At 45.0% G+C, this 26,054-nt stretch overlaps 1 protein-coding gene across 1 annotated transcript in view; it reads right to left on the bottom strand.

Moving 5' to 3' along the window:
* TEFM (transcription elongation factor, mitochondrial) overlaps positions 1-25,838 on the bottom strand; it is a 63,864-nt gene extending 38,026 nt beyond the window's left edge. The window contains exon 1 of the mRNA XM_029600714.1: positions 25,618-25,838. Within this exon, the coding sequence (XP_029456574.1) occupies positions 25,618-25,651 (34 nt within the window). The 5' untranslated portion in view covers positions 25,652-25,838. The remainder of the gene's footprint in view (positions 1-25,617) is intronic.
* Between the last annotated feature and the right edge of the window lie 216 nt (positions 25,839-26,054).

Genomic DNA, 26,054 nt, shown 5'->3' on the forward strand with positions numbered 1-26,054 from the left:
ACAAGGCGATCCCCACCAGAGCTGAATTCAGAGAGTGGTTTTGTGAATTAAGGCTCGATATTAAAAATCACAAACGGGCTATCATGTCGGCCATTGGCGAGGTAAAAGAAGACATGGCTGAAATTGGACGCAGGCTAGACAAAACCGAAACTCAGATGGAGGCCCAAGCAGAAGAAATCAAAAATATGGAATTGGACTTGAAGGGCATGCAACAAACGTGTGATGACCTGAATCTAAAACTAGAGGATATTAAGAATAGAACTTGACGGAACAATTTACGTTTCCGGGGAATACCGGAGTCAGTTGATACCCTGAACTGCTCAGAAGTTATACAGCAACTCTGTGAACCTTTACTCCGAGAGAGGGAAGAAACAGCAGATGGGGACCAGAGCCCCGTTAAAAATTGACAGAGCTCATAGGGCATTGGGTCAACGGCAATTCAATCATGCGAGAGACATTGTTGTTTGTTTCCATAATTACCAGGATAAAGAGAAGATTTACCGACAAGCCCAGCAACAATCAACTATACAATGGAAGGATCACAATATCACTGTTTTTGCTGTCCTGGCGGCCATCACTCTCCGCAAGAGGCAAGAACTGTGTGCAGTCACTGAGCTGCTATGGCGGGAAAACCTCAAATATCGGTGGCTGTACCCCTTCGGGCTGCAATTTGTCAAACAAGGCACTACGTACAGAATTAAGAGCATGGCTGAAGCAAAGAAAGTACTAACAGATGCCGGATACTCGGCGCAAGATGTCAGGAACTCCACTCCGATTCCAGCTTCCCGAAGACCTGAGCAGCCAAAATGGCAGAGGGTGGAACACGGGGGAAGCCAACTTAAAAGAAATTCACCGAGCCCGTCGTCACCCAAGGATACAACCTGAGAGTCTTTTTTGTGAGACTGGTCTTCCTTTAGTATCGTATTGAACTGTTTCGATTTTGGTATGATACCATCTGCTCCATAAGTGTTTAAGTTTTGACATGCAGGACACCTACAGATGCTCTTATGACTGCACTCTAGGGTCCAGAGTTATGGTTGTTGCTATAGATTAGAAATGTTATAATTATATTGCTGGGATAATCGTTTGGTTAACAGGGGAGATATGAATCCCTGTTGGCTATCCTCCTATGCTTGCTATCAATCCTCCCTTCGGGGACGGGAGGGGGGAATGGGGGTAGGGGAAGGACTAGCTCTGCTACTTAAAGCTCAATATCAAGCCTACTACGTTCAGTTGATTATTTCTTTCACTCAACTCTGTTATTGGATGCAAGCGGGAGGAAACCTAGGGACTTTGATGGAAGGAGTGTTTTATCTATATCTGGAACGACTGGTATATTTTTCTCATGTTGCTTTATGTATTACTAATCATTACTAATGGCTGAATGTAAAGTATTATCAATGATGCACATCTGACAACTACAAAAGAGACAGAGCCTTTTCCATTGCCTCCCCTAAATTTTGGAACTCCCTACCAAAAGATCTGAGAACCCAACCTCAAAACATTCAAAAAAGACCTAAAAACATTGCTGTTCCGCAAATTCTACACTGACCTTCATACTTCTGAACATCCTAACTCCCAATCGAGCTTTCATCCAAAAACCTCAAAATAACTTCTCTCCAACCAGAACAAACAAGCCTCCTCCCAATTAATGATACTTTCTGGACTTGAAATGTTTAACCTCTGTTTAATATGCACATTGTTATACTTTTGCACAATAGTTAAAAGAGTCACAATTTAAATTTTGTAAACCGTTATGATGGCTTTACCGAATGATTGTATATAAAACAACAAATAAATAAATAAATGTTAAAAGTTTTAAACTCCTTCCGTAAGCGTAAATTGTTTTACAATGAGTTACAACAGCAGAAAGTGGCTGTAACAATTGTCCAAAAAACTCACCTCACCAACAGACATCTGGAGTTAATGCATTCGCTCCAATATCCCATACAGTACTGGGTGGCGGCCCATAAGGACTCCAAATACACCAGGGTTGGGATCCTTTTTCAAAAGGGCTTTATATTTGATGAGATTAAATGTATAAGAGACACTGATGGGAGATATGGGAGATATTTAATTCTGGTAATCTCTCTTGGCTGCCATATGTTTAGTCTGGTTACAATTTATGCTCCAAATCATCGCCAGGGGGAATTTTTTTCATGCCCTCGCTGAGGTTCTTCAAAATACGGTGGAGGGACAACTTATCATAGGGGGCGATCTTAACACTTAACCCTTGGCCCCGCACAAGGATCGAAAGATCCTTAAAAGAATGATGGCAGACATAAATGTGGTGGATGCGTGGCGGACTAGATACCCTAAATCAAAAAATTATAGTTTTTATTCATGCCCTCATGACACACATTCCAGAATAGACCTGATATTGGTTGACAAGGGTCTATTAAACAATATAACCAGATCTGAAATAGAGCATATTACAAGGTCGGACCACGGCCCAGTCTGGGTAGAGATTTCTTTTCATTTCCTGGATAGAGGGCAACTATATTGGAAGCTCAATGACTCTTTGTTAGATGATTTGGACTTTGTTCACTCCTTGGAGGGGAATTTCCAGGACTACTTGATTATTAATGATAATGGAGAAGTCTCTATGGCAATGGCCTGGGAAGGCCTGAAAGCTGTGACCAGGGGGCATCTGATAGCCTGAGCCTCGCTTGTCAAAAAATTGAAAAATAGGGAAAGAAGTCTTCTGATGACTCAACTGGGAGCTGCAGAATAGGCCCACAAATTACTCCCTTCACAGAGCAATTGGCGCAATCTCCAAGGGTTAAGGGATAAAATAGTTAACATGGATACCTAATAGCTTTTCAATTGGACACTGTCAAACAAATATTTTTTGAAGGAGAGAACAAAGTGGGCAATCTTCTAGTTCAAAAATTGAAAAAACTTAAGACACAAAACAATGTAATTAAAATTAAAGATGACAACGGAGCAATTCTGACTGGCACTAAAGAAATTAGACAGCGGTTCCTACATTTCTATGCTGCATTATATAGTGCGGATACTAACATCAATGAGACAGATATAGACACATATCTTTCTACCATGGACTTGCCCATCCTACAGGACTCAGGGCGCCTCTGCCTCGATAAGGAAATTACGCAATTGGAAGTACAGGCCGCCATACGACACTTAAAAGCGGGGAAATCATCAGGACTAGATGGGTATACAACTAAATTTTACCAGACGGTTGAGGTGAATTGAACCCCTTACACGTATGTTCAACTTCTTACGGGACTCTGGTAAAATTCCGCAGTCCTCTAATAAATCTGGAATTACAATCTTGGCCAAGCCGGGCCATGACCCATCTTTTTGTGGCTCATACTGCCCAATTTCCCTTATCAATATTGATTTAAAGATTTTGGCTAACATACTGGCGGATAGGCTGAAGGGAGTGGTAGGAGACCTTATCTTCCCAGACCAATTGGGCTTCATCCCTGGTAGGATGGCTTCTGACAATGTCAGAAAGGCAGGAGATTTTATATGGTGGGCACAACATCAGAATATCCCAGCCTCGCTCTTAACCATAGACACTGAAAAGGCATTTGACTTAGTACACTGGCCTTATTTATTCAAATTACTAGAACACATGAAATTTGGCCCCCTGTACATTCAATGGATCACAAAATTGTGCATATCTCCGTTGGCCTGTCTTAAAGTGAATTGGGGGTTAACTTGGATGTTTTCAAGGTACAAAGAGGAACTCGACAAGGGTGCCCTCTTTCCCCACTCCTGTTTGCACTCTTTTTGGAGCCTTTTGCCATCAGAATCCGTAGTGATTCCCGGATAAAAGGTATAGAATTAGAGGGTTTTTCCTCCAAACTAGCTCTTTTTGCAAACGACATATTGTTTTCCGTCTCAGAGCCTGATATGTCTATGCTAGAGATTGTAGTGGAAATCTCTCAGTTTAGCTCAATTTCTGGATTTAAAATAAACTGGGACAAATCAGAGATTTTTAACATCTCAGTCCCACCTGGACAGACGGTGGATCTTAGGGCAGCATATGCGTTTAAATGGCCCTCCCGGAAGATTGGGTAGATTGGATGATCTATTTCATATGAATTATACCCCTTTATTAACAAAAATCTTTAAGGAGATGGAAGAGTGGGATAGGTATCATATCGTGGATGGGCAGAATTGCCGTACTAAAGATGAATGTATTACCGCACCTTATATACCTGTTCCAGACTCTCCCTATTATTATACCACAGGCAGTGTTGGATCATTGGCAACGCCATTTAATGCGTTTTATCTGGGGGGGTAGGCCCCCCCTGTGTATCTAGGAAGGTACTAAATCTGTCAAAGGGGCAGGGAGGTTTGGGAGTACCAAATTTACAATGGTACCATGCGGCAGCCCATTTATGGGCCATTCTAGACTGGCACAGGACACCAGGACACTGGCACAGGACAAGATTTGGGTAAAATTGGAGCAAGCCATGTTGGGAGATATGCCTATACAAGCTCTCATATGGCAATCTCATAAGACATGGCCTCCACTACATATGATTCCTTTGCCACTTTGGGCTACCCTCCAGATGTGGGACAAGTGGTGGAAAAAATTAATGGGCACTAAAGTGTATTCCACACAATCTTATCTTTTTTATAATATAATATTTCAGCCGGGGATTCTGCCCAGAGCTTTTTCGACATGGAAGGCATGTAATATTAAGATCAAAGACCAAGTTTGGGGCCCTCAGGGGATTCTTGCCTTTGAGGATCTCTGCACCAAATATGATCTACCTACTTGTGTTCAATATCAATATCTTCAGCTTAGACATTTTTTGACTTCGTCCCAGATCTCTGATAACCCTTCAAAAAAAGTTACCCCTTGATGCAGGCTATGTAGGGGGGCTAATAAGATCGCCAAAGCTATTTCTAAACTATATGGGTTTCTGAATTCAGACCCACCAGATAAACCACACTTTGCTAAGGCCTGGGAAAGGGATCTGGGAGTGGTTCTTGATAATGGTGGTTGGCAAGAAATTTATAAAGGAATGGGCAGGGGATTGATAGCCTTCTCTCTTATGGAAAACTGTTATAAACTACTATACCACTGGCATTATAGCCCAACGTACTTACAAAAAATGTATCCTTCAAAATCGGGGAAATGTTGGAAGGGATGTCAGCAAGATAGTACTTACTTCCACTCATGGTGGGTTTGCACTTACATCCAACAATTCTGGCATCAGATATTCCAATGGGTGTCAGGGATGTGTCATTCGGGCTCAGGCTATAATGCTAGTCAAGTTCTGTTGAATATATCAAAGATTTCAGAGGTACAACCAGTAAAGAAATTGGATTATTATATTTTTGTTGCCGCCAGATGTGCTCTCGCCAAATATTGGGGGGACACCTACTATCCCACAATTGTCTGAGGTGCAAAGGAAAGTTTCGACTTTTTATAGATTAAGCAAGATTACGGCTTGTAAAAATAAGTCTGTACATTTGTTTCAGAAGATTTGGGAGCCTTCCGAATCTTGGCAAAAGTCTGGCTGAACCAGTGGTCACTTGATATCCCTTAGTTTTGTTGGTTAGTAATAACATGTTTGGGCTAGATGTTAGCAGGCGCTAGTGGAGCCTAATGGAAGGAGGTCCACAGAGCACATGTTGCTTCAGTTAGGCTATTCTTATAGGAACGTACTGAGATGTAATTAGTTTAGCTAAATCCTAAAAGTTATACCAGAGCAAGAGGGGGGGCGGGTAAGGGGGGGGGGTGAAATAAGGGAGTAATGCACTTCAACACGTTTCTGGTTAAAAGTTTATAATGTTTATTGAACATATGATCATTACAGGCTTGAATACACATGTTGCTTTTTAAGATCAGGAGATAACTTACTCTGAAGAGAGAGCGATGTTAAGTGGAGTGCCGCAAGGATTGGTGTTGGGACCGGTCCTGTTCAATATCTATGTGAGCGACATAGTGGACGAGAGCGACGTTAAGTGGAGTGCCGCAAGGATTGGTGTTGGGACCGGTCCTGTTCAATATCTATGTGAGCGACATAGTGGACGAGATAGAAGGTAAGGTTTGTCTGTTTGCGGATGACGCTAAGATTTGCAACAGAGTGGACACGCCGGAAGGAGTGGAAAGAATGAGACAGGATTTAAGGAAGCTGGAAGAGTGGTCAAAGATATGGCAGCTGAGATTCAATGCCAAGAAGTGCAGAGTCATGCATATGGGGTGTGGAAATCCGAAAGAACTGTATTCGATGGGGGGTGAAGGGCTGATGTGCACAGAGCAGGAGAGAGAACTTGGGGTGATAGTGTCTAACGATCTGAAGTCGGCAAAACAATGTGACAAGGCGATAGCTAAAGCCAGAAGAATGCTGGGCTGCATAGAGAGAGGAATATCGAGTAAGAAAAGGGAAGTGATTATCCCCTTGTACAGGTCCTTGGTGAGGCCTCACCTGGAGTACTGTGCTCAGTTCTGAAAACCGTATCTCCGAAGGGACAGAGACAGGATGGAGGCGGTCCAGAGAAGGGCAACCAAAAAGGTGGAAGGTCTTCATCGAATGACTTATGAGGAGAGATTGAAGAATTGAAATATGGACACCCTGGAGGAAAGGAGGAGCAGAGGTGATTATGATACAGACTTTCAGATACTTGAAAGGTTGTAATGATCCAAAGATAACGACAAAACTTTTCCGTTGGAAAAAAATCAGCAGAACCAGAGGTCACGATTTAAAACTCCAGGGAGGAAGACTCAGAACCAATATCAGGAAGTATTTCTTCATGGAGAGGGTGGTGGATGCCTGGAATGCCCTTCCGGAGGAAGTGGTGAAGACCAGAACTGTGAAGGACTTCAAAGGGGCGTGTTTGTCCCAGGAACAACATTAAAGTTATTAAGAAAGAAGAAGCCAAAAACAACCACCACATGGGCCACAAGCTTAACCTTTCCCCCACAGAAAAGATCCACCCCTTGGCACAAAGAGAAAGGGGAGAAATGTTAGCCGGAGCATCCCCAAAGATAAAATTAGTTTGTGCGCCCTTGGGAATCAGAACTCCCCACAGAGGTTTACACTTAGAAAATTAAATACAGTGGCTTTTTTTTTTTTTTTAAATAAATGTAACTAGCTCTGCCCATACCATATTATTTTGCCACCTTTAATGCTTACCCATGAGTTAACTGCCAGAATTGTGTTCCTGCTAAAAAATGAACTCAGGATTTTAGAACCAGTTATATAACATGAACCGAGCTGCAAACGAGCCAGTTTTGAAGGGGCGAGTCTGGCTGCTGGTTTGACTCCCTAAGGAGAACTTTCCTTACCTGTTCATTTCCTTTCCATTAGTCCTGATATAGCAATCCAGCCCAGACAAGTGGGTTGCTTCCCCCTACCAGCAGATGGAGGCAGACAACATTTTTTTCCCCTGTGACATCACAGCTACTACTTAGGGGTGGTGCTGAGCAGCAGAATCCAGTATCATTCTGATAAAGCTTTGGATCAGACCCCTCCACAGTACAAGTAACAATTTTCCAAACCGAAAACATGAAAAGTTTTTCTGACATCTAAACTGAAAGCAGGAAGTAACAGGAACAAAGTGAGAGCAAAGAAAGGGAAGGGAAGGTAAACCCCCCCCCCCCCCCCCCAGTTAGGCAATAAGGAGAGAACCAGCTGAAAATAGTCTTGCTTCCTGGGCGGGAACTGGACTGATGTAGCAGGACTAATGGAAAGGAAACTAACAGACAAGGAAATTTCTCCTTCTATTTCAACACTCTACACCAGTCCAGCCCTTGCCAAAGTGGGAAGTACCAAAGCATCATCTACCTGGGTGAGAGGAAGAGAGAGCATAACCATTGGAGACGCTTGAGTCCGGAATGAAGCATTTGTTCTGAAGAACATACGCCTGAAGAAGCGACTGTTTAGTCGCGAAACACCGGCCGCTGTCGGGTTCAATGTTAAATTTTGGTTACGGGAACAGATTAACTATATATTAGACCGGACGGCAGTTTGTTATACTGCCATTGTCAGGCTTGCTGATGCGGTTCCATCGCCATCAAGACATGTCTGGTTAAAATAAGTCTGTCACAGTTTTGAAAATATTACACGGTGTCCTTTTGTTGTTTTTGGATTACCATCTCTGAAGGCCATGCGGTAGAACACGTGTCAAGGGCCTTCAGAGCTCGGCATGCCAAAACCAGAAGCAAACGAAGAGGCAGGGTCTGTACCCACTAGTGAACAAGCACCGGGACTCTCCCCCAAGCGAGCACACGCCTCACTGCGTACGACGCCTTGGGCAGGCTTGGCCATCTCTCCCATTGCACGGGCTCCTGAGCCAGTCCAAACTACCAGCCACATTTTCACTGCCTCCCCTCCCACCCGCAGCAAACTCCCGTACGGCTCCAAAGACCCCGAGGCCTTCTGCCCACTGCAGCCCCAAACAGTGGTCTGCACTCCTTTACCATTTTCTTTTTTTCTTTCTTTATTTTTAAAGGGGTATGCAGGCTGTAAGGGGAAGGGGGGATGAGAGGGAGCAAACAAGCAGAGTGTGAGGAGAGTGAAAAGAGGAGGAAGGGAGGCTAAACCCTCTCAGGAAGAGGATACTTAACTGAATCTCTTTCCTTCTAATTTCTATTTTTTCAAAAACACTGCTCTTCCGTCAGGCTCAACCAAAACACCCCCTAAGGGGCTGAGAGTTGAGCAATGGGCTCGCACTGCTGGCTTAAACCAGTGGCTTGGCCCCGGGGTCTGATCTGAGATCCACTGCCAATGCTGCGCTAGCCCCGTCCTACCATCTGCTGGAGGCAGAAAATACTGTATTCCAGCTGTTCAACCCCACCCCCTAAGTTAAGTAATGGCTGTGATGTCACAGGAAAAAAAAACAGTGTTGTCTGCCTTCATCTGCTGGTAGGGGGAAACAACCCACTTGTCAAGGGATGGACTGGTGTAGCAGGACGAGATGGAATTAAGCATTTTAATTACCAGTATAGTTGGGAACTCTCTGGGTTCAGAGACCCTGCTCAAGGTCTCTTAGAACAGAGGTTCCCAAATTTTCCAAGACCGCAGACCTCTTTATCAGCCTCTAAAAGTGTTGTGGATCCCCACATAGTTCTCTTTAATTTTTGCATGAGTAACAAAAGAATTGATAATAGGTGTGCAGGAGTGTACCGGTTAGAAAGCCAGGGTTCAAATCCCACTAATACTTCTTGTGACCTTCATTGCTTCAGATACAAACTTAGGGCCCTATTCACGAAGCATTTTTCCCATAAATACAAAATGAGACACAGCCTTAAATAAACAGCCCTCTCATATTGTATGGGGATAGGGAAATACCTAGAATACCTGAATGTAATCCACTCTGAAGAGTTACAAAAGGTGGAATATGAATAAATAATTATTATAAACTTAATATTAAATAATGCTTATCGATCTAAACTAAATACTTAAGGAGGGCAATTTCCAAAGCTATTTAAAAATTGCTCTCATAATTGCAAGTTGAGTCCAGCAGCAACTTCCATTTTTCACTCCAGCTGCAATGGGGAAAAGGAAGCAAGTTCAAAAACATTCCAAGCCAGCGACCTGGTGGAAATCCCTTTGAAAATTCAGGCCTGCAGGGGGAAGTGGGGATTTTGTTCCTGCATACTTTGCCCAAAATTACATGCATGAAAGTTAGAGACACAAGGATTTCAAAATTAAATCCCCACATGTACTTTCCCTTCCCCAACCTAATCCTGCTCCTTTTTTCCCCATAGGTAACAGTACACATGCTGTTTTCCATTGATTAGGAGGACTGAATTAGCTATGACATGTGGGAGACATTGGCTGGCTGCACTGAACTGACCTCTCTCTCCTAGCTGGTGAAGCTTCTGCTCTGAGCATGTGTGGGAATTCCTGCCAAGGCATTGCCTTGTGAGGTCCCTCAGTCTTTTTATCTGAGCAACTGCACAGTCATGAACCTCTATTTCTGTTTATATTTTTTCTTATAACTGTATTTTTTCTAAATAAAAAGTGCCTCACTGCCTCAGCAGCCCACCAAACAACAATTTTAAATGTTGCCTCTCAAAAAACAAAAACAAAAAAAGAAGAAAACAGAAGAAAGAAAATTTCTTCCTAACAATGTCAGGAAAGAAGAAAGCCACAGTAAATTGTTTTAAGGACTGTATTTGCAGCAGAAAAGGTTAAGCAAATGCCATACTGGGTCAGACCAAGGGTCCATCAAGCCCAGCATCCTGGCTCCAAGAGTGGCCAATCCAGGCCATAAGAACCTGGCAAGTTCCCAAAAACTAAGTCTATCCCATGTTACTGTTGCTAGTAATAGCAGTGGCTATTTTCTAAGTCAATTTAATTAATAGCAGGTAATGGACTTCTCCTCCAAGAACTAATCCAATCCTTTTTTAAACACAGCTATACTAACTGCATTAACCACATCCCCTGGCAACAAATTCCAGAGTTTAATTATGCGTTGAGTGAAAAAGAACTTTCTCTGATTAGTTTTAAATGTGCCACATGCTAACTTCATGGAGTGCCCCTAGTCCTTCTATTATCCAAAAGAGTAAATAACTGATTCACGTTTATTCGTTCTAGACCTCTCATGATTTTTTTTTTTAATTATTTATCAATTTCACATATTACAAAACCCAAAATTTTGCAATTAAGAAAAAACAGGTAAGATGGAATATTAGAAATATCACTACTTCAGATAGAAAATTTTACAAACAATATAATAAATATTCCATCACTCTTAAGTTTTATAAATCAATATACAGTGTAACCACACATGCAGGGATCCGATTACAGAGAGACAATAAGGAATAAACAAAAAAATATATAGGAATAACAGTTGGCATCTAACAACCACATTACGTATTACTGGGAGTAGATGTAAGGGGGGATTTTGATATAAGAAATTCACTTAATTGCTGAGAAGTGAAAAATATGTTAATCTCAGCACCTTTCTTTAATATGCATTTACAGGGAAACTTTAAATTAAAGGTGTATCCCAAAGAAATTGCCTGCTGGCAGAGGGTTAGAAACTCCGTTCGCCTGCCCTGGGTAATTGGAAATATATCGGGGAAAATTTTTACATTTTCACTATGAAAAATGGTAGGAAATTTTCTGAAATAATTTTTCATTATTAGTTGGACATCCAGGAGCGAAATTAGTGAAACCAGTAAAGTAGCCCTATCTACTACGTCTGCTGCTGAATTCTCTAAAAATTTAGTTAAGTTCTCTTGTACATTTACTCTATTAGCTGCGGAAGTCACATTAGGTAAAAAGAAACATTTATTTATAGCTGGTAAATGGTCTTCATCAAAGCAAAGAACCTCTTTCAGAAACCTCTTCAAGGAAATATATGGATTTTCTCCCAAAACCCGAGGAAAATTAAGAATCCTTATATTTAGGTGTCTGGAGGCATTTTCTAATGTTTCTATTCTTCTTGCCATAAACTGGTTATCTTTAGCAGCTTTAAAACTCAAATTTTCACGGTCATTTTCTTCCAATTTCTCTACCTTCTTTAACACAAAGTCATATTTCTGTTGAAATTCTGAGGAATTTTGGGCACCTTGAGAAGCCAAGAGTTCCACTTTTTCACTTACTCGATTCACCACCCCCACCATCAAGTCCCACAACGCAGCATTAGTCACATTTTCGGGTCATTCTGGGATTTTGAGGGGAGTAACAGCTTCGGGATTTACCTGTGGCAAAGGCAGAAAAATGTCCACAGGACTTACCCCAGCTCCCCTTCCTCCCAGTCCGGTAAGAGATGATCCCGCGGTGGGGCTTGCTTCGCCCTGGGCAGCTGAGCTGATATTCAGTGCTGGAAGCGCTGCATTCAGCGTCGTTCCCTCTGCCTGCGGCCCGGAAGAAGTTCCTCCCTCCAATGCGCCGGGCTGAAACAATAACGCCGTTCCCTGTGACGGTGCTGACCTCAGTTCGGGGCTCAGGCTCGTCTCCTCCGGGGCAGCTTCTTCTCTCTGCTGAAACTGCTCCAAGGGTTCCTCGACTCCTGGGAGAGCTGTGGTTGAGGAGGTAAGGAACCGAGTAATCTCCTGATAAACAACCGAAGGTGGTGGAGGCGTCTAGGGATATACCCTAACTTTTCCTTTCCTCTTCGGTGGCATATTGAAAAAGATTTAAAGCCAATTTTTAGAGGAAACACGGAGGTGCTCAGTGCCGACTCCTATCGTGCTGCCATCTTGGTCCTAGACTTCTCATGATTTTAAACACCTCTATCATATCCCCCCTCAGCCGTCTCTTCTCCAAGCTGAAAAGTCCTAACCTCTTTAGTCTTTCCTCATAGGAGAGCTGTTCCATCCCCTTTATCATTTTGGTCGCCCTTCTCTGTACCTTCTCCATCGTAACTATATCTTTTTTGAGATGCAGCGACCATAACTGTACACAGTATTCAAGTTGCCATCTCACCATGGAGTGATACAGAGGCATTATGACATTTTCCGTTTTATTCACCATTCCCTTTCTAATAATTCCCAACATTGCTTGCTTTTTTGAATGCCGCAGCACACTGAACCGACAATTTCAATGTGTTAGCCACTATGACGCCTATTTCTCTTTCTTGGGTGGTAGCACCTAATATGGAACCTAACATTGTGTAATTATAGCATGGGTTATTTTTCCCTATATGCATCACCTTGCACTTATCCACATTAAAATTCATCTGCCATTTGGATGCCCAATTTTCCAGCCTCACAAAGTCTTCTTGCAATTTATCACAATCTACTTGTGATTTAACTACTCTGAATAATTTTGTATCATCTGCAAATTTGATTACCTCACTTGCTGTATTTCTTTCCAAATCATTTATAAATATATTGAACAGTAAGGGTCCCAATACAGATCCCTGAGGCACTCCACTGCCCACTCCCTTCCACTCAGAAAATTGCCCATTTAATCCTACTCTCTGTTTCCTGTCTCTTAGCCAGTTTGTAATCCACGAAAGGACATCGCCACCTATCCCATGACTTTTTACTTTTCCTAGAAGCCTCTCACACAGAGGGCTTACAGTTCTGAAATGTGTGTGGCCGAGCAGGTCTCCATTAAAAAGCTTCTCCTTATTTACAAAGATACCTGGAGCTGGTATTGGTAGTCCTGAGAGGAGGGCAACCACCGTGATAACAGGGACTGCTGTAGTGGCTGCATATGGCTAGGCCCATGAGATTAGGTCCAGCAATACTGTCATGAGGCCCAACAGCTTAAGATAGTTCCATGCCCTAGGCAACTCCTGGGCCCAAAAAACCACCACCCAGTCTCTTGGATATTCTGTTAGGTGACAGAGTGAACTACCCTTCCCTTTTATCAACGCAAGCCCCTAAGAATTCCAGGGTCTGCGATGGTTCCAGCTTGCTTTTTTGCATAGTTTATTACCCAGCTCAACTGCTGCAACAGGTGAATCACTACCTCCAAGGCCCTGTGGCCTTTATTGTGCTGATTTATTATTATGAGCCAATTGTTTAAGAAGGGATGTACCATAATCCCATTTGCATAAGGCTGTCGCCGCCGCCACCACCATCACTATGACCTTAGTAAAGATCCTGGCAGGCTGTTTTTAGGCCAAAAGGTAACGCCTGGAATTAAAAATACTCACCCAAGACACAGAACCTTTGGGATGCCCAAATGGGAATGTGAGAACATGCTTCTGCAAATCCAGGGAAGTGGAGGAGTAGCCTAACGGTTAGAACAGCAGGCTGCGAACCAGGTAGGTCAGGGTTCAAATCTCACTGCAGCAAGTCACTTCATCCTCCATTGCCTCAAGTACAAACTTAGTACCTGATTCACTAAAGGTTTTTCCCATAGACACAAAATGGGAGAAAAGCTTTAATGAAACTGGCCCTTAGATTGTGAGCCTCTGGGAACAGAGAAATACCTAAAGTACCTGAATGTAATCCACTTTGAAGTGCCTGAAAAAGCAGAATATGAAATAAATTAAATCTCCTTCACATACCGAAGCCATGACCAATCGTAACATCTCCATTCAAAAGTGAGGCACTTGCAGGCATTTATTGACCTTTTTTAGATCCAAAACTGGGCAGAAAGCTTCATCTTTTTTTTTTTTTTTGGGTACCACAAAACATATTGAGTGGGTGGCCTACACTCTCTCCTACGGGGATACTGGCACAATCACTTGAAGATGCCACAACTTCGCCAGTGTCCCTTTTACCACCTCTCTGAGTGTAGACGTACATGGGGAAGCCATTCCAAATCATACTCGCACACTTGGGGGCATAACCCTTCGACACAATGTCCAGGACCCATTGGTTCCACTCTACAAAGTCCCTCAATAGGTGGATGCCCACTGGTACCAAAGCAGAAGGACCCACAGTGTATCACTGGGCAGAACGACTGCCACCTGCTTCTGCCTTTGTTCTTCTGGCTCACCCCCGCACAAGGTGGCTTTTACTTCACATGCCTGAAGAGAAGTGTCTCACCACCCTATATCTGCACCAGTCCCAGGAACACTGGGGCCTAACCCCTCACATCTCTGAACGCAACCTATCCTCAGGGAGTCTCCGACTCCCCCAGATATTTTACTAGCTTTTCCAACTCTTCTCCAAAAAAGCGTAACGATACAATGTGCTGCCTCCCACCATGCAATGGACCTCAAGCATTCTTCAGACAACAGCACTACTGCCCCATCACGTACTGAACCAGCATAAAACCTATATTTTAATATATTTCTGTAGGATAATTAACTATCTAATAGTGAAAACAGTAGTAAAAATATTTTGCACTTATTTCAAGGGGACTCAATCAGGGGAAACCCTGACAGTGTGCTTCTACTGTGTTGTGTCCGTCGGTGCCCGTCGCCCTCTCTCCGCCCTCCTTACCTCTCTGGCGCCTCCCTCTCCGTCCGCGGGAAGACTGGCTACCGCGGCGTTCACCTGCCACTTGTCCGCGGGCGTTCCCGGACCGGCTCGACGCTGCAACCGCCATGTTTCCTGGAGGTTTAGGGACGCGCGCACAACACGGCCCCAATTGAAGTATCGGCATTGGCGCGAACCTCGGGGGCGTCCCCCGAAGATGACGTCACCCGCGACAGATATTTAAGGTCTTGGAATTTGCTAGCACTTCGAGTTAGCAAGGGGTTTCGCTACCTAAGCTACTCTGCCTCCTCGTACTTACCAGAGGTACCCGCTCTTCGGGGGCCTCGCTCTCTCCTTGTTTTTTCAGGTGACAGTCTGGAACCGGTACTCGCTCCTCGAGGGCCCTCATCCCAGACTTACTTCGTATACTCTTCTGCCTGGAAGTCTTCACTACCAACTATCAGCTACATCAGTGAGTTACCATCGTTCTCTGCCTCCTCTCTTCACAGAGAGAGTGGTGGATGCCTGGAATGCCCTTCCGGAGGAAGTGGTGAAGACAAAAACTGTGAAGGACTTCAAAGGGGCATGGGATAAACACTGTGGATCCATCAAGTCTAGAGGACATGAATAAAGAGGGGGTGGCTCGTATACAGAATGCTGAACAGGCAGCAGCCCTCAAGATAGAAGGGCTCAGAATAGAAGAACAGGAAGCCGCTGCTGCCACAGCCGCCGCCGAAGTGCACAGAAAGGCTGAGCTAGAGATCGCCTCAGACCTGTTGCAGTAAAAGGGAGAAGCAGCAGCCCTTGAAGCCCTAATTAAAGGTCTTGTTGTGGGGGGGAGGGGGGGGGGGGGAGTTGTCACAGCCACGAAAAGTAGCAGACACAGCAGGGATCAATAACCGGGGCCCGCAAGCCCAAAGGTGGAAGGAGACGGCAGAACACTGCACGGAGCGACAGTAGCCACAGAGGCATTCACGGAGCGGGATGCCAGTGGCCAGTGGTCGGTGTTCCATCTTCACGTAGCGGAAGGATGGAGTGGCATTCACGGAGCGGGATGCCAATGGTATACTACCTTCACGGAGCGGAAGGATGGAGGGCTGCCATCTCCAAAAAAAAAAACAGGGGTGGGTAAGAGTATGTAAAATTACTGGTGAGGTCATAGGCTATAGGTATTGCCAATTATTAGGCTTGTTCAATATTTGTTGTTTGTTAATGTGGCTCGCGGAAATGGGGGCTACTACCTAGAGATAATACCCTTGTTCAGTGTATATACACACGGTTGATGAGACTCCATCATTGCTCTGGGCTTCAACGGCAAGAGGTAATGTGGAAAAAAAAAAAAAATAAAAATAAAAAAAAAAAAAAATATATATATATATATATATATATATTTGTATTCACAGGGAAGCGAGGTGTAGCTGGGCAGATACTTTACTTTCAATGCATGTCCAGCGTAGCTCTCTTCTTCAACGGCAGGGGGAATGAGGAAGGGAGGATCTGTATGTGGATTGCATAGTCTAGGTGGAAAGGGGCAGGGGTGTGGCCTGCTTATTTGCAGCGGTTACTACAAATTGAGCTGGATATTCACTTGGATGCAGTTCCAGCGCTGCTCTCTACATTGAAAGTGAGGTGGAGGGGAAATAGAACTAGAGAGTACTAGAAGCCAAGCGTAACAAGTATGAGAGAGAGAGAAAAAAAAAAGTACATAGCTTGCTGGGCAGACTGGATGGGCCGTTTGGTCTTCTTCTGCCGTCATTTCTATGTTCTCTCTGAGCTTTCCCTGGAACCAGGTACTCGCTCCTCGAGGCCCTATACTTTCCAGCTCCTGGGCTTCATTGGGACATTGTGTGAGTGTTACATTTGCATAACCTACCTACTTACTATATCTCAGTCTCTCTTCAGCTCAGCCTCCAGGGATCGCTGTTCCAGTATCTGAGGGACTACAGCCCAGCTGGGCTTGCCAGCTCACTACTGCCATCTCTGGTGGTTCAATATACTGTCTAATAAAGAACTAGTGTGTGTTTGTCTCCTAACTCTGAGCCTGACCGGTGGTCCCTCTCGGGATCATTCCCCGGGGGCGTGGTCATCTGCCACTGGTCCAAGGATCCACCCTCAACTATCTGAATGCTCCTCCCATCAGGCATCAGATCACTAACAGATTGTTAACTCCGAACTGAACATACTGGGAGAATCAACACTGTGGTCTTTGTCCCAGGAGCAACTAGGGCTCAACCAGGCCTGGGCCACACCTTGGTTCTAGGAGCTAACGTCCTCACATGTCCACAGTTGTCAGTGACAGAGACTATTGGTAATAGCCTAAGACCATACCTCCCTTATAGCCCAGAGTGAGATCATAAAAGAGGTCTGTCCTTTTTCTTCATCAACTGTGGAGGAGGGAAATCCCGTATATGAAGACAGGTCTAACAGGAAGATAAGGAAATATCCATTACAGATGGACATGAGCTTTGCTACATTTGCCTCAATCCTGACTATGATCAGGCCAACTATTATGAGGGCCTACAAAATGGAGGAACTGCGAATGTCTCAGAGAAGTCACTGTTGGTCCTCTTCCCAAAGTGCAGCCTCATCTGCCTCACCGGGAAGGGAGTTAAGAACATAAGAATGTGCCATACTGGGTCACACCAAGGGTCCATCAAGCTCAGTATTCCTTTTCCAACAGTGGCCAATCCATGTCATAAGTACCTGGCAAGATATCAAACAGTAAACTGCTATTGCACAGTGATAATTAGTAGCTATTTCTTTAGTCTACTTGGTTAATAACAGTTTGACTTCTCCAGAAATGTGTCCAAACATTTTTTTAAACCCAGCTACATTAACTGCCTTAATCACATCCTCTGGCAATGAATTCCAGATTTTAATTTTGCACTGAGTAAAAAAAGAATTTTCTCTGATTTATTTCTTTTGATTCATATTTTGCCTTTCAGCCACTTCAAAGTGGATTATATTCAGGTACAATAGGTATTTTCCTGTCCCCAGAGGGCTCACAATCTAAGTTTGTACCTGAGGCAATGGAAGATGAAGTGACTTGCCCAAGGTCACTGGAATTTGAACCCTGGCTTCTGTGATTTGTAGCCTGCTGCTCTAACCACTAGGCTACTCCTACTAGTTACTTACTAACTTCACGGAGTGTCCCCTAGTCTTTATAATTTTATTAAAAAGAGTAAATAACCAATTTACATTTACCCTATTTCTCCAAGATATCTCCCCCAATGGCAGAGCAGGCCGAATACTCGGGGTCAAGTAGATACCACAGATATGCAACTAAAGCAAAGAGGCACCACTCTACAGAACACGCAGAGCACTCTGCATTGAAAAATCATAGATACTTGAGTGCATCAGCACCATCAACACATGGAGCACCACCAATCCGATGTGATGGATTCCAAATTGTGGAGAAAAAATTGAAGGCGGCCTCCTATGAACACTGGTAGTGGTGGTGGCTGAATTAATTTCAAAAAGAGGAAGCATGTTTTTGTTGAGGAGCCAGTGTTTGCTTTACTTGTCTTTGTTGTCTGGCACGACCCCTAGAACTTGGTGGAACTGTGTTTCTTGGTGGGACATATGGTTGAGGCCCGTATTGTGAATATGGCCTATTGTATGGTCTCGAGTAATACCGGCGACGGTAAGGATAAAAATCGATGTTGAGATTTTTGAGACTCTGCGGGAATGGTGAGAGAAAGTACAGCTGCACTTTGTTCTTTCAAATGAGAGACTATGTCTCCAAATGTATCTCCAAAGAGATTGTCCCCCGTGCATGGGATATCGGCTAGCTTCTCATGTACATCAGGGCGAACTGCGCTGGCTCTGAGCCAAGCCATACGTCTGGCCGCTATAGCCGAAGTGGACGCTCTTGCCGAAGATTCAAATGATTCGTAAATAGAGCATAGTAAATAACAGAGACCTTCTTCAATATCCAAGAAAGATTGGGGAAGTGTATTATCCTCTGATAGACATAGTGGACGCAGCTTTTGGAGTGATTCGAAGAGGTACTGCGTAGTGTAGAACTGATGATGCTGTATTCTGTTTGTGAGCATGGAGGAGTGATAAATCTTCTTCCCAAAGTCATCCAGGCATTTATTCTCTCTGCCCGGTGGTGTGTTCGAATGCAATTTATTACATTTAGCTTTGGATAAAGCTGATTCCACCACAATAGATTGGTAGGGAAGTTGGGCAGACTCGTAGACTGATGAATTACGCATCTTGTACTTAATATCAATTTTCCTTGAAGTAGCCGATGTTGAGAAAGGAGTTTTCCAGATCTTGAATAGCAGATTTTCCAATACAGAGTGAGGAGGTAGAGCAGTGGGCTCGGGAGGAGATTCAAATATTTTTAAGATTCCAAGCATTTCAGCTCTGGGATCAGGTACTCTTCCTGTTTCTACCTGGAGAAGACTGCCTACTTTCTCAATTAATTTTGCATAGGTCAAGTCCTCCGGAGGAGAATAAGGTTCAGGTAGGCCTTCCTGTTGAAGAATTCACAGAGTGAACTGATTCCAGAGAACCTGGACTAATTGGTTGAGTTGGTGTATGTTCTTTGACCGGTTCCAAAGGTTCTACACCTGAAGGCGAGGCAGGAGAACCATCTGGAGAATGCTGTGGTGGTAATTCTTTTGTTTTTTCCAGTTCTTGGAAAAAGGAGCTGAGAATATCTGAGATTGTCGTAGTAGATGCCGCCAAAGTACCTTGTGGAGGGACGTGTAATCTTTGCTTTGGGGCTTTTGTTGGAATTGCCGCAAACAAGATGTCCTCAGGCGATGTCCCTTTGTGTTGACCCTGAGGCGGTATAATCGGCGAAGGGCAAAAATGTTTTGTTAATGGAATTTGCAAGGAAGGAGAGCGTCTCTTCTCTCTACAAACAGATGAGAGATTGGCCAAAGAACTGTCACTAGGAGGAGTACGACCTGATGATAAAGATTCAGATGCATAGAAACCTTCAATATCTATGTCAGAAGTTATGGAGATTCTTGATGAACTTCTAGATCTTATTATTTGTTTGGAAGAACCTATATGATGCAACTTATGATGATGTTTGCCCAATCCACTGTGATCTAGTGATTGCACCTGCATCCTTTTTGCACCATGCGCCCTAGGAGCATCGAGAAATGACCTGTGCTCCGTAGGGGCGCCATGTGATTGGCCATGCTCCGTAGATGCTCTATGCGCCGTAGATGCTCCGTGTGCCGTATGACGCGTCGAGAATGCTTCGTCATGGCGATGCGCCGTATACTTAAACGCTCCATGCTTCGTCCGTGCGTTGTCTCGTTTTGAAGCGTCATGTATTCTTTTTAACGACACTGACAGCGCAGGTTCCGACGATGCACTCGCCGGATCTTTGTGCCGAAGTTCCTCTGCCGGATCCCCGGCTTTTGAACAAGGCCTTGAGGATGTGTGAGACCCTGGCCTGGAACTTTTAGCGGCTCTTCCGAGTCCTGCTGGTCCCAGCGAGGACGCCCGTTTTGGATGGGCCTTACCCGACTTCGCCGGTCCCGGCGAAGAATGCACTGAGGACTGTGGGGCCGAATTGCCCATGCGAAGCCTCTCCATCCTCGCGGCCTGGTATCACTTTGCTCGCGGAGACATCCGCCCGCAGTCCCGACACGATTTCTGATCGTGGTCCGGGCCTAAACAAATGTAGCAATAATTATGTCAATCAGTGATGGACATAATTTTGCCACACTGACAATATTTGAACCCAGAGGGCTTCGGAGCCATTTGGGATGAGAAATCTTGTGAAAACGTGAAAAAATTCGGCGAAGAAAAATCCAGTCAGGAAAAATTTGCTAGGAGAAACACCCCCCCCCACCCCACGTGCGAACAGCTCGCAGAAAAAAAGAAACTGAAGAGGTGAGGGAACCGCGCGGGAACACTACCGCGCAGACGCACAGAGTCAAAAACTCTGTGTTCAGCTAGGGGAAAACTCCGCCTACACGGGATCGCGACGCTTCCCAGGCAGCATGGCTAATTTAGCCCTGCTATCAACGGGAAAAGTAAAATGTGCTGCCAAGCCACACATTTTACTCTCAAAAATGAACTCCTGCCAAAGGCAGGCGTTACTTTCGGTCGGCACCGGGGAAGTGTACAGAAAAGCAGAAAAAACTACTTTTCTGTACACCCTCCGACTTAATATTACAGCGATATTAAGTCGGAGGCCCCAAAAATTAAAAAAAATTTTAAATAAAAAAAAATGTTTAAATCTGCCCGCAGCCTGCGGGTTGGAAGACGGACGCTCAATTATGCCAGCGTCCGTTTTCCGAACCCGTGGCTGTCAGCGGATTTGAGAACCGACGCCGGTAAAATTGAGCGTTGGCTGTCAAACCCGCTGACAGCCGCCGCTTCTGTCAAAAAGGAGGCGCTAGAGATGCGCTAGTGTCCCTAACACCGCCTTTTACCGTGGGCCCTCATTGGCCTGGGCGCTTGCTCGCTCTCCTGCAAAGTTTTCTGTATCGGCCTGAAAGAGAGTCAGCCATCTCGAGGGAGGTCAAGGCTTTCATAAATAAGGCTGACAATTCCTCCCTGCAAAACCGGCATACCCTTGCTGTATCATTCTCCTCATGAGAGGACCACTCCTGTTCCATTGAGGAATCTGGGTTTGGCTTCGCGAAGCTCGCTCTGGGGTCCTGAGTCCTTGAGGACCAGCCAGGACTTGTGGGTGCTACCCTGGTTTCCTTCTGAAGTCTGGTAGACTTGCACCTGGCAAGCTTGCATTAACAGCACCAACTCATTTGAGAAAGCACCTGAGGGTCCCCCCACAGGGGTGCTTACCTATCTGAGCTTCACCCGTTCACTTATCTGCAGAGTCAGCCCTGAGCCCTCCAGATCACCAGGAATACTGCTTAACTAGAGGGTATTCCCTCCTTCCTTTCCCCCACCCTACGTGTAGAGGCATAGCCGCCTCCTTGTTTTACCGAGGGTGGTCCGGGCTCAACCAGTATCGGATAAGAGCCATAGAGAGGGCCAAGGAAACCTGCCACCATGGGAATTCTTATAATCCCACAGGCCGGGCATCTTCTCTCTCAGCATGTTGCTAATCTACCCTGCTTGCTGCTGCAAGCACCATGCCACTAACGTGTGTAAGGGGGCATACCAAAGAGTCACTAACGTACGCAAGAGCACATGCAAATACCCGTGTTGCCAATACACGCAAGTGTACATGCAAATATGCGCATTGCTAAAGTGCCCCTGTGTCCTCCACCTCCTAACTGCAGTGCTCCCTATACAGGCCCCTCCCAGCCCTCGTATATCTCTGCTGCCCAGGCCGTGAGGCAACACCTCTCCTGCTGAAATAACACTACTTTTTTTTTGTTTTTTTTACTTACCTGCAGGACAGACAGACACGAGCAATGGATGGAAGAGTCAAAGTGAGGCACTCAGCATCTGCAGTTCCCATCTCCCCACAGGATGGAGGAACTCCCCTACCACGGCAGCTGCTCCAGCCACTGTGAGGGCTGGGGGCATAGCCCGAGGAATCTCACCAGAGAGGCCACACCACCTCATGGTCCCAAGAGATACGGCTAGCAGGGGAAGGCCCTCGAGACTGCCCCAGGAAGCGAGAGGTTCTTGTTGAACAGCACTCGTGCACACCTGCTGTGAGACAGCGAACTACTGGGAATTGCCTCCAGCACATCTCCCTTATAGGGGAAGTGATGTTGTCCCAAAAAACATAGATACTACGGAGGAGGAAAGCCCGAGTGGGAAGACTGGTCTAGCAGTGGGATAAGGAAGAGGGCCTTGGCTTATTACAAAAAAAAAAAAAAAAACTCAGTCGCATTGTCAAGCTTCCCAGCTCTTTCTCTCTTACGATCCTAACTGAATAGTCGTAGCAGTGACCATACAAACATTGTCCAATGAGCTAGTATACTATATTGCACATTCCAGACTCTATCAAGGCTCAAGTCACAACCTTGGCTGCATCAGTGGCTCATCTATGAGCTGTACCTCTCAAAGACACCTGCAAAGCTGCAACTTGGTCGTCAATATATACTTTTACGTCCCATTTCTGTCTGGACAATTTTTCAAACTACATTAAATTTGGACAAGCAGTCTTGTGTATCCTGTTCATCCAGCAGTCCACACTCCATAGTGGGGACCAGGTTGCTTATTCAGTAAATGCTCTGCTGCAACCCTCAGCTTGGGATTCCCCATGTCATGGCTAATTCAACCCTGCTCATTGATGGAAAAAGCAAGTTTGCTTACTGTAAGCTTACCGTAAATAGAGTTTTCTGTAGATAGCAGGGTGAATTGGCCAGGCTAAATACCCGCCAACCTACCTGGAGAGTTGACTACCTAGCTACATTTACCTCTCAAATCAACTGAGGGGGCTCACAAGGCAACACCTGAGTGGGAATTCCCACACATGCTCAATAGAGCAAAGTTTCTATAGCTAGGAGAGAGAGGGCTGTTTGGTGCTGTCAGATAATGTTCACTGCATATCATGATTAACTCATCCTGCTATCTACAAAAGACAATTTACAGTAAGCAAACGTGCTTTCACAATGCTAGTAATTTTACCCTTAGTGCCATTTTTATGACAGTAAAGGGCCTTTTTATGACAGTAAACAGGTGTTTTATCCACATAAAAGTTTTGAAAATTACCCTGCAACAATTCAAGTGGCCATGGCTCCATGGAACTTGCCAGAGGACAGAAGCAGCTGGACTCAGGCCTGCTCTTAATCATAAGTACTTTTATTATGCACAACCATGAAAACTACATAGTCTGCTTATGTTAGCAGTTTGATCCTGTTACATACCAGTAATTAGGGCTTCCAGACCTATAAAACAGTGTCTGCTCTTTCTCTCTCTTGTCTTAGGTCTCTCTGTTCCCTCCTGGGCTTGCGCTTTTATTCCCCTGCTTAGGGAAATGCCTGTGTCCAGGATTCCCTTCTGGGTTGTACCTTAAGGTGGACCAGGCCAGATATCTGGAACTTAAGGTGTCCTGGGACTCTTTCCTGTATACTCCTTCACATACCCTCCCTGAAAATTGCTCTCCTTTAGGCCTGCTTTTCTGTTTTACTTTACAAGTAGTATTTTTTTTTTATGATTGTTACAAACATATACAGAAAACGAGTCACAAAATAATTAGGAAAAAAAAAGCCTGCATTTCAAAGGGAAGAAGGTTTATGAGATCTCCATGATGGTCTGTATGTCCCCCCAAATCATTTTTGTGTTTAATATCATATCCCCCGCTTGATCCCTGGCGGTTGTCTCTCCCTCCCTCCTGGACCATGTGGTCTTCTATCCCTCAATCCCCAGAAGATGTCTCTCCCTATCTATGGTCCAGCATGATTCCTGGACTCTTCTCCTTCAATCCCTGTCTCTGGTGGTCTTCTCTCCCCTCATAGGCTGTCATTCATGGGCTCCTGTCTCTCTCCTTATCTCTCTTAATTCCTGTCTCATTCCTTCTCTTCTCCTTCTTTCCCCTCATAATATCAATACCAGTCCTCTTTCCTCCTTTTTTCCTTTAAGCACAACATAATAGTGGAAAATGCTTCTCATCACTGTGATCTCCCTCTCTCTTGCTTTCTTCAATTTGCAGCAGTGGTTGCTGAAGATTCTGAGAGCTGCATTTGGCCATTCTCTTCCCTGCATACTCCTTATGTTCAGCAATATGGTTTATGACTTGAGGGCTGTGATCGGTCCTGCTCTTCCCCAGCTCTGCTGGAAACATGGCAATGCAATTTGTGGCTCCAAATGGCCAAGAACAGCTCCTCCCCATCCCTCCTCCTCCTGGTCTACAACACCATGGGTTGAAGTTTCTAGTGCAGCAATGGGCCCCATTCTCATTCTCAGGGTCTGTGGCAGTAACTCAACTAATCATTGATAGCAGCAGCCCACTCTTTCTCCCCAGCTAAACATTCTTGCATCCCATTCAGCAGACCCCAGGTTGGGAACTATTGTCCTAGAGGGTTCCCATGACCTCATCCCATATTGCTAGTACTGTGTCCACAGTATCATGGAAGAGGGAGAGTAGGAAGTTTTTTTGCTATTATGTTATGATTTACCTTTCTATTTTGATGTTAAATCTTGTGATCCACTGTGGGCCCATTTGGTAGTAAAGCAGCTACCACTTCTTCCACAGCTGACCAGCCATCAGTTTACCTGTCCATCGCCAGTGGGCCGGCCATATCAGATCACATTCTGCCTGCCTTCCTGTACTACTAGTACACTACAGGAGAGTGAGCAAAGAGGACACAAAGAGGAACTTGGGTAAGAGAATATGATAATGATGCCTCAGAAAAGAGGAGCTTTAGCCATATGCCGATGCAAGGAAGTTAAATTGGGGCTGGGAAGAGGGCCTGCTACTCATCATGGGACCCATCCCAGCAGCAGTTAGTGTTGCCAACTGGCTCCAGATTCTCAAAACAGGTTGATCCAGTCCTGCCTTTACTTACCTGCATGCAGGTACTTATAGTCTTGCTTTTCTTAGGGAATGCAATAAGGAAATCAGAATAAGGCCCAGCATGCAATGGGGTAAAACCAGGACTGGTTCAAACTGTCCTTAAAATCTGGAGCCAGTTGACAACCCTAGCAGCAGTCCACACTCAGCTGCTGCCCATGCAGCCCAAGGAGAAGCTACTGCGGGAACTAGGAACACATGCAGCCAACCTTTTTCTTAATTTTTAACAGGTTTAATCCTGCTGCTTTAGCCATGGACCACATGACCCCTGTGATGGGGTCGGGTAGTAAAACACAGCACCTCCCCCACCTTATATTATCCAAAAGTCTCTGCCAACAGATCAGGAAGGGACGTGCTTCTGCCGTGCCCCCTGGCAGGCTCCCCCATGTCCCAGCCCGAAATAACCACCCACACACTCAGCACGCCTTTTTACCTCCTCTGAAGCCGCTCAGCAGCAGTCTGAGCATTGTCCTGGGCCGCTGCACCGCGAACTTCCTGGTGCGCGCCGCATTCAGCCCGACGCCTGACTGCCGCCACAGAAAGGTTCCGGTCTGAAAGATGATGCCTCGTCCCAGTTTGCCTCCGGTTCACTTTAAGGCGGAGAAAAAGGCAATCTCAGAAGGCTCTGAGATCGCTCTTTTTTTGGATCAGGTTTCGTAGAGCATTCAAAGAAAGAAACGTTCTTCCTTGTAATGGTCTGCTTCCTTGTAGACTTCGCTTATAATGGCCGGCTTAGGGAAGTCTTACTCAGAAGATCAATTTTATAATCGTATTTCTAAATGGCAAATTCCTCTTTCGTCCTGCAAAAAGCTGAACTCAGAATTATGTTGAAAAATTGTGTCTATGGAACAAGCACATGGGATCGCTGAG

This window comes from Rhinatrema bivittatum, chromosome 4 (assembly GCF_901001135.1).
Source record: "Rhinatrema bivittatum chromosome 4, aRhiBiv1.1, whole genome shotgun sequence".
NCBI classification, from domain to species: Eukaryota; Metazoa; Chordata; class Amphibia; order Gymnophiona; family Rhinatrematidae; genus Rhinatrema; species Rhinatrema bivittatum.